At 46.5% G+C, this 14167-nt stretch overlaps 1 protein-coding gene across 2 annotated transcripts in view; it reads left to right on the top strand.

Annotated features, from left to right (window-relative positions):
• The window catches only part of bms1 (BMS1 ribosome biogenesis factor), a 120737-nt gene that overhangs the window by 85597 nt on the left and 20973 nt on the right, over positions 1 to 14167 (top strand). For both annotated transcript variants that reach the window (XM_055661955.1, XM_055661957.1), the window contains exons 17-18: positions 8093 to 8273; positions 9717 to 9775. In XM_055661955.1, coding sequence (XP_055517930.1) covers positions 8093 to 8273; positions 9717 to 9775 — 240 coding nt within the window. The remainder of the gene's footprint in view (positions 1 to 8092; positions 8274 to 9716; positions 9776 to 14167) is intronic.

Raw genomic sequence — 14167 nt, 5'->3', positions numbered from 1 at the left:
GAAACCCTTTGGATTTACTTTCACCTTACTTGCCAAAGCAACCTCATATCTTCTTTCTGTACAGACCCCCAAATAGTAGCCCGGATGTAGGGTGTAAGTTGCAGCAGGAGTTAAAAATGGCATGCAACAAAGGTAATGCCACTGTGGTGATGGGGGATTTCAACATGCAGGTAGACTGGGAAAATCAGGTTGGTTCAGGACCCCAAGAAAGAGAGTTTGTAGAATGCCTCCGAGATGGATTCTTAGAGCAGCTTGTAATGGAGCCGACCAGAGAAAATGCAATTCTGGATTTAGTGTTGTCCAATGAACCAGATATGATAAAGAGAACTCGAGGTAAAGGAACCGCTTGGAGGTAGTGATCATAATATGATTAGTTTTAATCTGCAATTTGCGAAGGAGAACGTTAAATCAGAAGGGTCAGTGATGCAGTTGAACAAAGGGGACTATGAAGGCATGAGAGGGGAGCTGGCCAAGGTAGACTGGAAGGGGATCCTAGCAGGAATGACGGTGGAACAGCAATGGCAGGAATTTCTGGGCATAATCCGGAAGACGCAGGATCATTTCATTCTTAAAAGGAAGAAAGATTCTGAGGGGAGTAGGAGGCAACTGGCTGGCAAGAGAAGTTAGGGATCGAATAAAACTTAAAGAAAAGGTGTATAACACAGCAAAGAGCAGCCGGAAGCCAGAGGATTGGGAAACTTTCATAGGACAACAGAAGGAAACAAAACGGGCAATACTGGCTGAAAAGATGAAGTACGAAGGGAAGCTGGCCAGGAATGTAAAGGACAGTAAAAGTCTCCCCCTCCCCTCCCTCCCCCTCCCCCTCCCCCCCCCCCCCTCCCCCTCCCCCCCCCCCCCCCCCCTCCCTCCCCCTCCCCCTCCCCCCCCCCCCCCTCCCCTCCCCCTCCCCCTCCCCCCCCCCCCCCCCCCCCCTCCCCCTCCTCCCTTCAATAGTTTCCACATTCCATATGCCTCCTACTCGTCAAGACACATTACTGAGACATTTGGTCAATTTATAATTCGATATTCTGTGATCCTTGATGATCTGCAGATTCACAAACTTTTTCAGCCTGTTAAGCCCAATCTTTTATTTGTAACAAACCGTTGCAGTCTGTAAAGCCCAACCTGGCTACTCTCTCCGGTAGCAAATTCACAATTCTTTTCAAAACACTGTCTCCTCAAGACAATACACTTCTTTTCAAGACACCAGTCTTTCCAATACACATCGTGACAAAAACTTAATAGTCTGCCATGCCCAATCCTTTAATTGTGACAAAACCTCTTTAATTCTGCCGTGGCCAATGCTTTACTCATTTCCAATACACAAGCCAATCCTTTACACGTAGTCTTACCTTCGCTGTCTGCTTCTAAGGATCTTGTCTGGAACCAGGCCAACCTCAGACTGAGGGACCTTAATTTTTTACCGGGAGCTTGTTCAAGCCCTCGTGTCGGGATGATGGAAACTCCGGCGTCGGGACGGATCGGAACACTCTGTGGGATGGACTTCCCAAGTCGGCCGCTTCTTACCGGAGACCTGCTGCTTCACAGAGTTAAAGTCCACACGCCCCGCGGTCGGAGCTCCAAGACTGGCGATCCTCGGCAAAAGATCCCAGGCTCCGCATAATGAATTCTGAAGTGTATGGACACATCCTATCTGCTCATGTTCAAATAAAGCCTCAAAACTCATTGTGGTTCATTCTACAGCAAGACAATGATCCCAAACATACTGATAAAGCAACAAAGGAGTTTTTCAAAGCTTAAAAATGGTCAATTGTTGAGTGACCAAGTCAATCACCCGATCTGAACTCATTTGAGCATGCCTTTTATATGCTGAAGAGAAAACTGAAGGGGACTAGCCCCCAAAAGAAGTATAAGCTAAAGATGGCTGCAATACAGGCCTGGCAGAACATCACCAGAGAAGACACCCAGCAACTGGTGATGTCCATAAATCGCAGACTTCAAGCACTCATTGCATGCAAAGGATATGCAACAAAATACTAAACATGACTACTTTCATTTACATTAACATTGCTGTGTCTCAAATAGAACGGTGCCCTGAAATGGGGGGACTGTGCATAAAAACTGCTGAAATTTCTACATGGTGAAACCAAAGTGTATAAAAATGGCCTTTACTAAAATCTGACAATGTGTACTTTAGCCACATGTGATTTTTTTCTATTACAAATCTCAAATAGTGGAGTACTGAGGCAAATAAATAAATGTGGGCACTGTATATAAAACCTTTGCTCGAGTCACTCAACTTCAGGGAGGATGTGGAGGCTTTGAGAAGATGCAAAGTTGTTCACCATTATGTTGCCTAGATGAGAAAATATTGGATTTAAGAGGAGGTTGAACTAGCTTGGATTGTTTTCTCTGAAGCAATGGAAACTGAAAGGTTACCTGATACAAGTATACAAGAATGATGAGAGGCAGAGTTAGGGTAGATAATCAGGGTCCTTTCCAGTCAAAGATGTCAAATATTCAAGCAAATAGCTTAAAGTTTAAAGGAGGAAGTTTAAAGAAGGTTTACAAAGCACATTATTACGCAGAGAGCAGTAGATGTTTGGAAAGCTTTGCCAGGAGTGGTGGTGATATAATGGTGCTAAGGAGGCTTTTGGTCGGCACGGAGAAACAAGGAATGAAGGGATATGCATTATGCGTGGGCAGAAGCAATGGGTTTATCTTGACATCATGTTCGGCACAGACATGGTGAGCCACAGAGCCTGTCCCTGTTCTATTTTTTTAAATTATTTTGAATTTAATAGTAAGATTAAACGAGTACTTACCAGTACGAAGTTTGATCTGTATTTTATGAGGAGTTACGATGAGGGATTACGTGAAGAACCCACCCAGCGCGCAGGCGCGGCATACTTCCAAGCAGCGGTGTGGAATCACAGATAGACACTAGTTGAAGTAAAGATAGTAAAGACCAACGAGACATTAGTCCGAATTTGATCTATATAATGAGGGTGGGAGCGGAGGGCACGTAATCCCTCATCGTAACTCCTCATAAAATACAGATCAAACTTCGTACTGGTAAGTACTCGTTTAATCTTACTATTTTACTTCGGAGTCACGTGAGTGACTACGTGAAGACTTCAAAGGTCTGTGATTTCAAACCGTGTAACAGTTATATCACTCACTGCCGAAAGATCATCGAGGGAGGAAGTGGTATCTAAAGACCAACAAGTTTGTTTAGTTATAAAAGAAATGTTTATTAACTATAACAAAAAATAGCTCCCCTGGGCTTTAAATCATAACTTTGCGGTTTCTAAAATGCTTTCCGCAAAGACGTCCGGTTCCATCAGCGGTTTCTGTAGAATCTTTGGAATGTCGATTCCCTTGACCATCCCGCTGCTCTGAGGATGTTGTCTAGGGGAACCTGCATCCTATCCGCCGCTGAGGTGGACGCTGCCCTGGTTGAATGGGATTTAAAAACATCTGTGTTAATCCCTGCCATGTTGAGGACCTGTTTTAACCATCTGGATAAAGTCTGGCTGGTAACCCGTCCAAAAGGCTTTTTGTGGCTAACCCATAAGGCTTTCTCTCCCCCTCTAAGTGTTTGGGTAGTGTCTAGATAATGATGAAGGTGGGTCACCACACACAGCCTGGGTTCTGGAGGGTATGCCCGGAAGATCAACGGGGAGTTGGATGTACCTGGTCTACTTTGTTTTCCCAACCCCGGCATGGTGAAAGTAATGGTATCTGGGGTGGTCACCATGTAGTTCAGATTTAGCTGGTGCAGCGACTGAACCCTCTGAGCCGAGACAAGCGCCATTAGCATAAGGGTCTTATAAGTGGCCTGTTCCAGGCTCAGGGATCCCACCGGAGGCCAACCTCGAAGGTGTGTAAGAACTACACTCACATCCCACATATGGGTGTATCTAGCTGTAGGGGGTTTGGTGTTAAAGATCCCCTTAAGGAGTTTGATGACCAGAGGGTGGGATCCGACACTATGCTGTCCTATGGGCATGAGGTATGCGGACAGGGCGCTCCGAGCTGTATTGATGGCACTGTAGCTCATCTTGAGGTCATGGTGCAGGTGGGCCAGGAACTCCAGCACATCCGAGATCGAAGCCGTCTTGTAGGATGTCCCTGCTTCCAGACAGTACTGTTCCCATTTCCTGATGTAGGTCAGGTACTGCTTTTTGGTGGAAACTCGCAGGGATGCCGAACCATAGGTGTCTCTACCACCATGTCGTGGAACATTGGGAACCATGGTTGGGTAGGCCAGTCGGGTACGACCAGAATGCCAAAGGCTGAGTCTGCCTGAATTTTCTGGAGTACCCGACTGATGAGGCAGAAGGGAGGGAAAGCATAGAAAAAGAAATTCCCCCAATCCAGCGTGAAGGCATCTACCGCTGCTGCCTCTGGGTCTGGTTCCCAAGCCACATACATGGGTAGTTGGTGATTTAACCTAGATGCAAACAAATCTATATCTGGCGTACCATATTGCTTGACAATCTTAGTAAATAATTTTGGGTCCAACATCCATTCGATGTTGTCATTGAATTTTCGTGACCTGGTGTCCGCCACTAAGTTTAGCTTGCCTGGTAAAATAGGCAGCTGATAGCCAAATATGTCTCTCGACACACCATTGCCAGATAATAGCAGTTAATTTGTCGCATGATACTGATTTTATGCCACCCATGTGCTGGATATAAGATACCGCCGTAGTGTTGTCGATCATAATTCTAACATGCACGTGCCGCATATCAGAAGCATATGCTTTTAGCCCATAAAAGGCCGCGAGCATTTCCAAAAAATTAATGCCCAGTGATTGTAGTAGCGATGCCTCTGAGTTAGTCCATCTGCCACCCGTGCTGTCTATGGAGTTAGTAGCTCCCCAGCCTAAAGCACTGGCATCCGTTGTAATGATTATGTTAGGATTGGTTACGGCGATAGGACTGTGACTGTGCCAGATATTTTCAACCCACCAGTTCTGATTTAGCTTCAGTGGGTAATTCCATGTTGCGGTCATAATGTCCCCTATTAAGACGTAATGCATGAGTCCTTGCTCTTTGTAAATTTTGATAATGCAAGGGCCCATGTTGGGCAGCCGGGAATGCTGCTACGATAGAGCCAATAACTCTGGCTACATGCCGTATCCTAGGTTGCGGTGTAGCAATCAAATGGTTACAAGCTTCGATGAGTGAAACTTTTTTGTCTCTGGGCAGAGTGACAGTCATATGAATAGTGTCAATAGTGAAGCCTAGGTAGTCCATGTTAGTAGTAGGCTCCAATATTGATTTATCTGGGTGAATGATGAATCCCAAAGCTTCAAGGAGTTGCTTAGTGGCTAAAACTCCTGCGACAGCTTGTTCCCTTGTTCTTTCTAATATGAGAACATCGTCCAGATAGGCCACGACTAAATGTTTTAGTTCTCTCAATTTCCTCATGGCCACTTTAAGAATTTTCGTAAATAGTCTGGGAGCTGTCGTTAACCCATTGGGCAAGGCTCGGTACTGCCATAGCCGGCCCATCCAGATAAATTTCAGATATTTATAATAATTTTTATGAATGGGTACCAAATAGTAAGCATCTTGATGTCTATGCTTGCCATGTAGTATCCCTTGGAGATCAGTTGTCTGGCAGTCACAAATGTCTCCATTTTGAAATGTTGATACTCAACAGACTGATTAAGTGACGTCAGATCAATAATAATGCGACATCCACCATCTTTTTTGGATTTGAGAAAAATATTTGATACAAATTCTTGCGGCTCGTGTGTGGTCATTTTGATGATGCCTTTAGCCACGAGCCGATCAAGTTCAGCTTGTCCTTCTACCTTCTCAATTGCTGAGGGAAGGAATACCCTTTGGGGCATGTGCTGAACTGGCGGTTCTACGCCTGGTTTGAACTCAATTTTGTATCCACTAATACTGTTGAGTATAAGCTTATTATTAGTAAGGGAGCACCTAACCTGCTTGAAAAACCTCAAACGTCCTCCTGTTAATATTACACCCTTTGTCTGTGTATGTTGACAGGAACCAGACCCACCTACCTCCATGTTTACTTGTGGGGTCGTTTTCGGTGGGTTTGGCCCAAGGTTGTCCGTGTTGGTGCTGCGGTGGGGCGGCGCATCTTTCCACGGCTCCGCCCTGGGCCCCGCTCTAAAAAAGAGCTCTGGGGGTAGTGGGAGGCGGTCACCAGGCTTTCACCAGCTCGGTACCTGCTGGTGGCTGCCGAGGCGTGCTGCCAACTGGGTGTCTTCACCCTGCTCGGTCCTGGCCCTGCCCTCATGAGGCCTACAGGTTTAGCCGCCTCTTCCAGCTCCTTCAGCCTTTTGGCCAGGTCTGCGCCAAATAGCAGCGCCTCCCGTTCGGGCGCTGGAGCCTTGCAGAGGCCCGCATATGTTGGGTTGAGGGCCGGCCTGATGTTGTCGCGCCGTAGGTTGTTTAACTCGTAGGTGGTGCTGCACATCAGTGCGAGGGCATCCTGTTGGGGTATGGTCAGGTCTTCATTCCCAACGGACCGAGCAAAGGCGGTGACGGCTGCTGAATGGAGCTTCAGGACTCGCTACATTTTAACTTCCTGAGCCCTGATCTGCTGCCCCAGGTGGTTCCAGATCTGCCCATTGACCGTCTTGACCCTCAGCGCCTCACAGTTTTCTGGCGCTGTGTATGTGTCAAGGGCCTGCTGGACGGCTTTGTCCTGCAGCGGGTTGTTGGACAGCCTGTTTATGCTAGCCGCCAGTCTGGGTGGCAACACCATCCCAGTTGTTGGGGGCGCTGCATATCGCCCCACTACACCCAGTAGCTCTTCTTCCACGCCCGGCATGCTGACGGTATCCTCCGCCTGCCCTTGAGATAGGCCAGCCCAGTCCTGGCCTCCCTTACTGCCCTCGAACATAGAGGGTACAGAAGGGTGTGGAGAGGAGGAGGCCAAAGCCCGTCCTCCTGGGAGATGCGTAGCCTGCATCTCCTCGTTGATCATTCGCTCAAGGAGCTGCCTCATGCAGCTTATCCGAGCGTCTCCCCTTTTCGGTGGGGGAGAGAGTTCCCGTTCCTCCGATTCATCGGAGGACACCGGCCGGTCGGTCTTATGAGTCGCCTTCCTCCCAGTGCGGGGCGTTGATATCTGCAGCACTGGGGGCGGCTCGGTGTCGGGAGAGCGGGAGCGTTGAAACGACTCCTCCGCTGCGAGAGGCTGTCGCCCAGCTATGGACCCCTCCTCGGGTGGAGTTGGGCAGGCAGTCCTCCTGGCTGGTCGCTTCCTAGAGGCCATTATTTCCCTGGAGCGACTCTGTAACAAAAAAGGCACTTACCTGAGGTCTTGTCTTTATGCTGCAGCTGGAGAGCCTGGCTCCAGCTGCTGCCGCTGTTGCACTGCTGACGTAATGCCGCGCCTGCGCGCTGGGTGGGTTCTTCACGTAGTCACTCACGTGACTCCGAAGTAAAATCTATAATTCCATCAGTTCTGGAATACAGTAAGGTCTCATTTTAACGGACATCTTTGGATTTTGGATAATGATTTGAATAATGGATTTTGGTTATAGCAGACAGATGGTTACAGATGGCTGCCGGCATCACATCCAGCCCGCACCACCTCCCCGACTGCTTTCAGGCTGGACCTACCCCCCACGGCCGACCCACATTGCTTCCTCGGCCACTTCCAGGCCACACCTGTCACCACCGCCAACCCTTACCTTCACTCTAGCCGTGACCATTGAATGCCGATCCTCGCCTCTGCTGGGTTCCAGGCCCAGTTCCAGACCGAGAGTCTGAAGAAGGGTCTCGACCTGATACGTCACCTATCCATGTTCTCCAGAGATGCTGCCTGACCAGCTGAGCTACTCCAGCACTTTGTGTCCTTTTGTCAAATAACAGCAACTGTGGTTGTTTGTTGCTATTACTTATACAATGATAATACCTTACTAAATTACAGCGGACAATCGGCAATAACGGACACCATCCCCCTCCGTATATAGCGTATTTACTGTATTTTAAATATACATCCCAAAAAGTGTTCTTTCTCCCTACTCTTAATTTTAACCTCAGCGGGAGCATAGTGGAGAGATGATGCTAATGAATCAGCCCCAGCACAAAGACTTCTGGTTGTTTCATGACATACTTTGTTTCCTTACGACCAGATGCGTTTGAAGAAGCATCGATGGCACAAGAAGATTCTGAAGACCAAGGACCCACTGATCTTCTCACTTGGCTGGAGGCGCTTTCAGACCATCCCGCTGTATCACATAGAGGACCACAATGGACGTCACAGACTGCTCAAGTACACACCCGAGCACATGCACTGTACTGCTACTATTTGGGGTAAGGAACTCAACAGAGGAGGTCAAAGGGGTTAATTAAGCTTGTGGAGAATATAAAATCTGACTCTAAAAGCTTCTTTAGATATGAAAAAAGGAAAAGATAAGTGAAAACAAATGTAGGTCCCTTACAATTAGAGGCAGGTGAATTTATAATGGGAAACAAAGAAATGGCAGAACAGTTAAACGAGTACCTTGGTTCTGTCTTCACTAAGGAAGACACAAACAATCTCCCAGAAATACTAGGAGCCCGAGGATCTAGTGGGAGAGTGGAACTAGAATCCACATTAATCAGGAAATGATGTTTGGTAATCTGTTGAGACTGGAGGCCGATAAATCCCCACGACCTGATGGTCTGCATCCCAGAGTACTCAAGCAGGTGGCCCTCGAAATCGTGGATGCATTTGTGATCATTTTCCAATGTTCTCTCGACTCTGGATCAGTTCCTGTGGAGAGTAGCCAATGTAAAAGCCGTGTCCCACTGTACGAGTTAATTCAAAGAGTTCTCCCGAGTTTGCCCTGATTCGATCTTGGAGATTTACGCTGATGGCCGCTCGTAAGTACTCGGGGCTCTCGTGGACATTTTTCAACATGTTGAAATATCTTTACGAGTCTTCCTGAGCTTACCTGCCGTTGGCGATACGAGCCGCTAAGGGACGTGCCCGTGCTCCGACGTACCCGCTACATTCATTCTACGTGCTTATCACGAGTTCGATTTTTTTAAAAAACTCATGAGAGCACTTGAATGAACTCGTAAAGTGGGACAGGGCCATAACCCTACTTTTTAAGAAAGGAGGGAGAGAAAATGGGGAATTATAGACCAGTTAGCCTTACAACGGTAGTGGGGAAGATGCTTGTCGATTGTTAAAGATGTTATAGCAGTGCATTTGGAAAGCAGTGACAGGATCGGTCAGTCAGCATGGATTTATGAAGGGGAAATCATGCTTGACTAATCTTCTGGAATTTTTTGATGATGTAACAAGTAGAATGGATAAGCGAGAGTCAGTGGATGTGGTGTATCTGGACTTTCAAAAAGGTCCCACACAAGAGAATAGTGTGCAAAATTAGAGCACATAGTATTGGGGGTAGGATATTGACATGGATGGGGAACTGGTTGGCAGACAGGAAGCAAAGAGTAGGAATTAACAGGTCATTTTCAGAATGGCAGGCAGTGAATAGTGGGGAGTGCTATTGAGGTAGTGCAGCGTGGGTTCACCAGGTATTTCCAGTCACTTACCTCGACAGAGTGGGCAGAAAGGTATGTTTCCACGGTGTATCTCGAAAGTTAACTAAACTAAAATTGCCACGGCATAGAAGTCTACGGGCCAAGGCTGTGAGATGGATTAACAGGAGGTTGCTCGGAGGTTTGCGTGGGCGTGGTGCTTGACTGGCTGGTATCCATGCTCCTGAACTCTTTGTAACCATTCTCTTTTCTCCTTTATTCCAGGTCCAATGACTCCACAAGGCACAGGGTTTTTTGCAATTTCATCTATGAATGGTGGTTCGGTGAGTTCCCAAAGGCAGGGCACAGCAAAGCCTAAATCGTGGACATAGAGCAGGGAGTGGCTGCTTTCAGTCGATGCCTTTTGCACGCTCCTCTCTTCTACTCTCGCGTCACCCCAAATCTCTCCTTTATATCTCCCCACCATTATGAACTCTCGTCTGATCAAGGATAGGTTGGGTCTATTCTCACTAAAATTTCTGAGGCTGAGGTTTATTAAATACGGAAGGCATAGGTAGGAGGAGGCCGTCAATTTGGGACGATTTTCAATTTTCTTTTACCAAAACGAATTAACCTACAAACCTGTAGGTCTTTAGAACGTGGGAGAAAACCGGAGCTACCGAAGAAAGGGGAGAGCATACAACCACGTACAGGCAGCACCCATAGTCAGGATCAAACCTAGGTCTCTGATGCTATAAGGCCGCAACTCTACCGCTGCGCTACCGTTTCTGCTCTCCTTGGATGTCATTCAACTGGAAAGGGTGGGTAGGATTTACGAGGAAGTTACTGGGTCAGGAGGGTTTTAGTCATAAGGGGAGCCTGGATAATCTGCATCTTTTTTGCTGGATTGTAGGAGGCTGAAAGTTGAACGTAAAGAGGCATATTTAAGATGAATGGCCACAGTCTTTTCTCCATGGTAGGAGAGCCTAGGATACATGCATTTGTGCCTGGAAGGTCATGTTTGACTAATCTTGAATGTTTTGAAGAGATTACTCGGGAAATTGATGAGGGTAAAGCAGTGGATGTTGTATATATGGACTTCAGTAAGGCCTTTGACAAGGTTCCTCACGGAAGGTTGGTTAAGAAGGTTCAATGGTTGGGGATTAATGGAGGAGTAGCAAGATGGATTCAACAGTGGCTGAATGGGAGATGACAGAGAGTAATGGTGGATGGTTGTTTGTCAGGTTGGAGGCCAGTGACTAGTGGGGTGCCACAGGGATCTGTGTTGGGTCCACTGTTGTTTGTCATGTACATCAATGATCTGGATGATGGTGTGGTAAATTGGATTAGTAAGTATGCAGATGATACTAAGATAGGTGGGGTTGTGGATAATGAAGTAGATTTTCAAAGTCTGCAGAGAGTTTTATGCCAGTTGGAAGAGTGGGCTGAAAGATGGCAGATGGAGTTTAATGCTGATAAGTGTGAGGTGCGACATCTTGGCAGGACAAATCAAAATAGGACGTAAATGGTAGGGAATTGAAGAATGCAGGTGAACAGAGGGATCTGGGATAACTGTGCACTGTTCCCTGAAAGTGGAATCTCATGTAGGTAGGGTGGTAAAGAAAGCTTTTGGTGTACTGGCCTTTATAAATCAGAGCATTGAGTATAGAAGTTGGGATGTAATGTTAAAATTGTACAAGGCATTGGTGAGGCCAATTTTGGACTATGGTGTACAATTTTGGTCGCCTAATTATAGGAAGGATGTCAACAAAATAGAGAGAGTACAGAGAAGATTTACTAGAATGTTGCCTGGGTTTCAGTAACTAAGTTACAGAGAAAGGTTGAATAAGTTAGGTCTTTATTCTCTGGAGCGCAGAAGGTTTAGGGGGGACTTGATAGAGGTCTTTAAAATGATGAGAGGGATAGACAGAGTTGACGTGGATAAGCTTTTCCCACTGAGAGTAGGGAAGATTCAAACAAGGGGACATGACTTGAGAATTAAGGAACAGAAGTTTAGGGGCAACATGAGGGGGAACTTCTTTACTCAGAGAGTGGTGGCTGTGTGGAATGAGCTTCCAGTGAAGGTGGTGGAGGCAGGTTCGTTTTTATCATTTAAAAATAAATTGGATAGTTATATGGACGGGAAAGGAATGGAGGGTTATGGTCTGAACGCAGGTGCATGGGACTAGGGGAGAATACGTGTTCGACACGGACTAGAAGGGTCGAGATGGCCTGTTTCCGTGCTGTAATTGTTGTATGGTTATATGATACGAGGGCAGAGATTTAAGGAGAGAGCAGAAAGGTTTACATGGGACCCGATGAGTAACATTTTCACACGGTGGATGTTCGTTTATGAGACAAGGAGGGTAGAGTCAAAGAGTGTGGAAACTGGTCCTTTAGCCCAACTTCCCCCCAGCAAGACCCAGCTACACTGGACCCACCTGCCCACATTTAGTCCATATCCCTCCAAACCTGTCCTATCCATTTACCTGTTTAACTGTTTCTTAAATGTTTAACTGTTTCTTAAACGCCTCAACTACCTCCTTTGGTAGCTTGTTCCATACACCCAGCACCCATTGTGGGAAAATGGTACTTCTCAGATTCCTATTAAATCATTTCCCTTCCACCTTTAACCTAAGAGCTCTGGTCCTTGATTCACCTACTCTGGGCAAGAAACTCTGTGCATCTACCCGATTTATTCCTCTCATGATTTTACACATATTAATAAGATCACCCCTCATCCTCCTGCATTCCCAGCCTGCTCAACCTCTCCCTTTAGCTCAGACCCTCTAGCCCTGGCAAAAACCTTGTAAATCTCTGCCCCCATTTCCAGCTTGACAACATCTTTCCTATAACATGGTGCCCAGAACTGAGCACTGTACTCTAAATGCGGCCTCACCAATGTACAACTGCAACATGACTGCCCAACTTCTATACTTGTATAAATACCACATGTAAAGGACACAACCAGGTACCAGAAAGGTTCTTAGCGATGCTGGCCGACTTGCTCAGTGTGGACGCGTTGTGCTGAAGGCCCTGTTTCAGTGCTGCATAGCTCGATGACATAGAAAATAGGTGCAGGAGGAGGCCATTCGGCCCTTCGAGCCAGCACCGCCATTCATTGTGATCATGGCTGATCGTCCCCTATCAATAACCCATGCCTGCCTTCTCATATCCCTTGACTCCAGTAGCCCCTAGAGCTCTATCTAACTCTCTCTTAAATCCATCCAGTGACTTGGCCTCCACTGCCCTCTGTGGCAGGGAATTCCATAAATTCACAACTCTCTGGGTGAAAAAGTTTTTTCTCACCACAGTCTTAAATGACCTCCCCTTTATTTAAAGACTGTGGCCCCTGGTTCTGGACTCGCCCCACACTGTCTCATGGCTGAGCTTTTGCTCCACTCAGTATAACTCAGTACAGCCTGATTGCCTTACCAATGTAAAGTCTACAGAGTATTTGGTCTCAGCCAATCCCACCAGCATCCAGGAGAGTGTGTAAGGACACCCAGAGGATAGATGTCCTGATGTTTTTTAGAGGAAAAGCAAAAGTGATCTTGGAATCATTCCTGGTGATAATGTGTGAACAACTATGGTATTTGCAGCTACTGCTACAGATTTATGCCCAGTTCTGATTTGGGTGAACTTTGAGAATAGGGAAGATTCAAACAAGAGGACATGACTTCAGAATTAAGGGACAGAAGTTTAGGGGTAACATGAGGGGGAACTTCTTTACTCAGAGAGTGGTAGCGGTGTGGAATGAGCTTCCAGTGGAAGTGGCGGAGGCAGGTTCGTTAGTATCATTTAAAAATAAATTGGATAGGCATATGGATGAGAAGGGAATGGAGGGTTATGGTATGAGTGCAGGCAGGTGCGACTAAGGGAAAAAAGTTGTTTGGCACGGACTTGTAGGTCCGAGATGGCCTGTTTCCGTGCTGTAATTGTTATATGTTATATGAGGTGCAGAGGAGATTCACCAGAAGATTATGGCAGGTTTTAAACAGGTAAACAAAGGAAAGCTCATCCCTTGGTGATTCAAGGATAATTGTGTACGTTTTGAGGATCTGGGAATGTAGGAACCTTTATGTGGCTAGTGGTAATGACCCAGAGCTCACTGCTTACTGGGGTGATGGCAGCAGAGATAGTCATTTTTAAATTTGCACTGGCACAAGGAAAATAGAGCTGTTGGCTATAGGAATAGAAACGGGAATGAGACCATGGATTGCTCTTCAACAGAGTTAGCATAGACACAATTGTCTTTATGGCCACCAACTATGAAGATGCTTTTTCACCACGTGCTACTTCCCCGTGCCCCATGCATCTCACCCTTCTGCCCACACGTGGCAAATGCCATTGCTGCCACCCACCAACATTGCACCAGTAATCTTACCTCACCATTCAAGTTCAAGTTCAAGTGAGTTTATTGTCATGTGTCCTTGTATAGGACAATGAAATTCTTGCTTTGCTTAAGCACACAGAAAATAGTAGGCATTTACTACAAAACAGATAAATGTGTCCATATACCATGATATAAATATATACACACATGAATAAATAAACTGGTAAAGTGCAAATAACAGAAAGTGGTTGTTAATAATCAGAGTTTTGTCCGAGCCAGGTTTAATAGCCTGATGGCTGAGGGGAAGTAGCTATTCCTGAACCTGGTTGTTGCAGTCTTCAGGCTCCTGTACCTTCTACCTGAAGGTAGCAGGGAGGTGAGTGTGTGGCCAGGATGGTGT

The sequence above is a fragment of the Leucoraja erinacea genome, chromosome 34 (genome assembly GCF_028641065.1).
Source record: "Leucoraja erinacea ecotype New England chromosome 34, Leri_hhj_1, whole genome shotgun sequence".
In the NCBI taxonomy this organism is placed as follows: domain Eukaryota; kingdom Metazoa; phylum Chordata; class Chondrichthyes; order Rajiformes; family Rajidae; genus Leucoraja; species Leucoraja erinaceus.
This window is presented reverse-complemented; position numbering and strand designations above follow the sequence as displayed.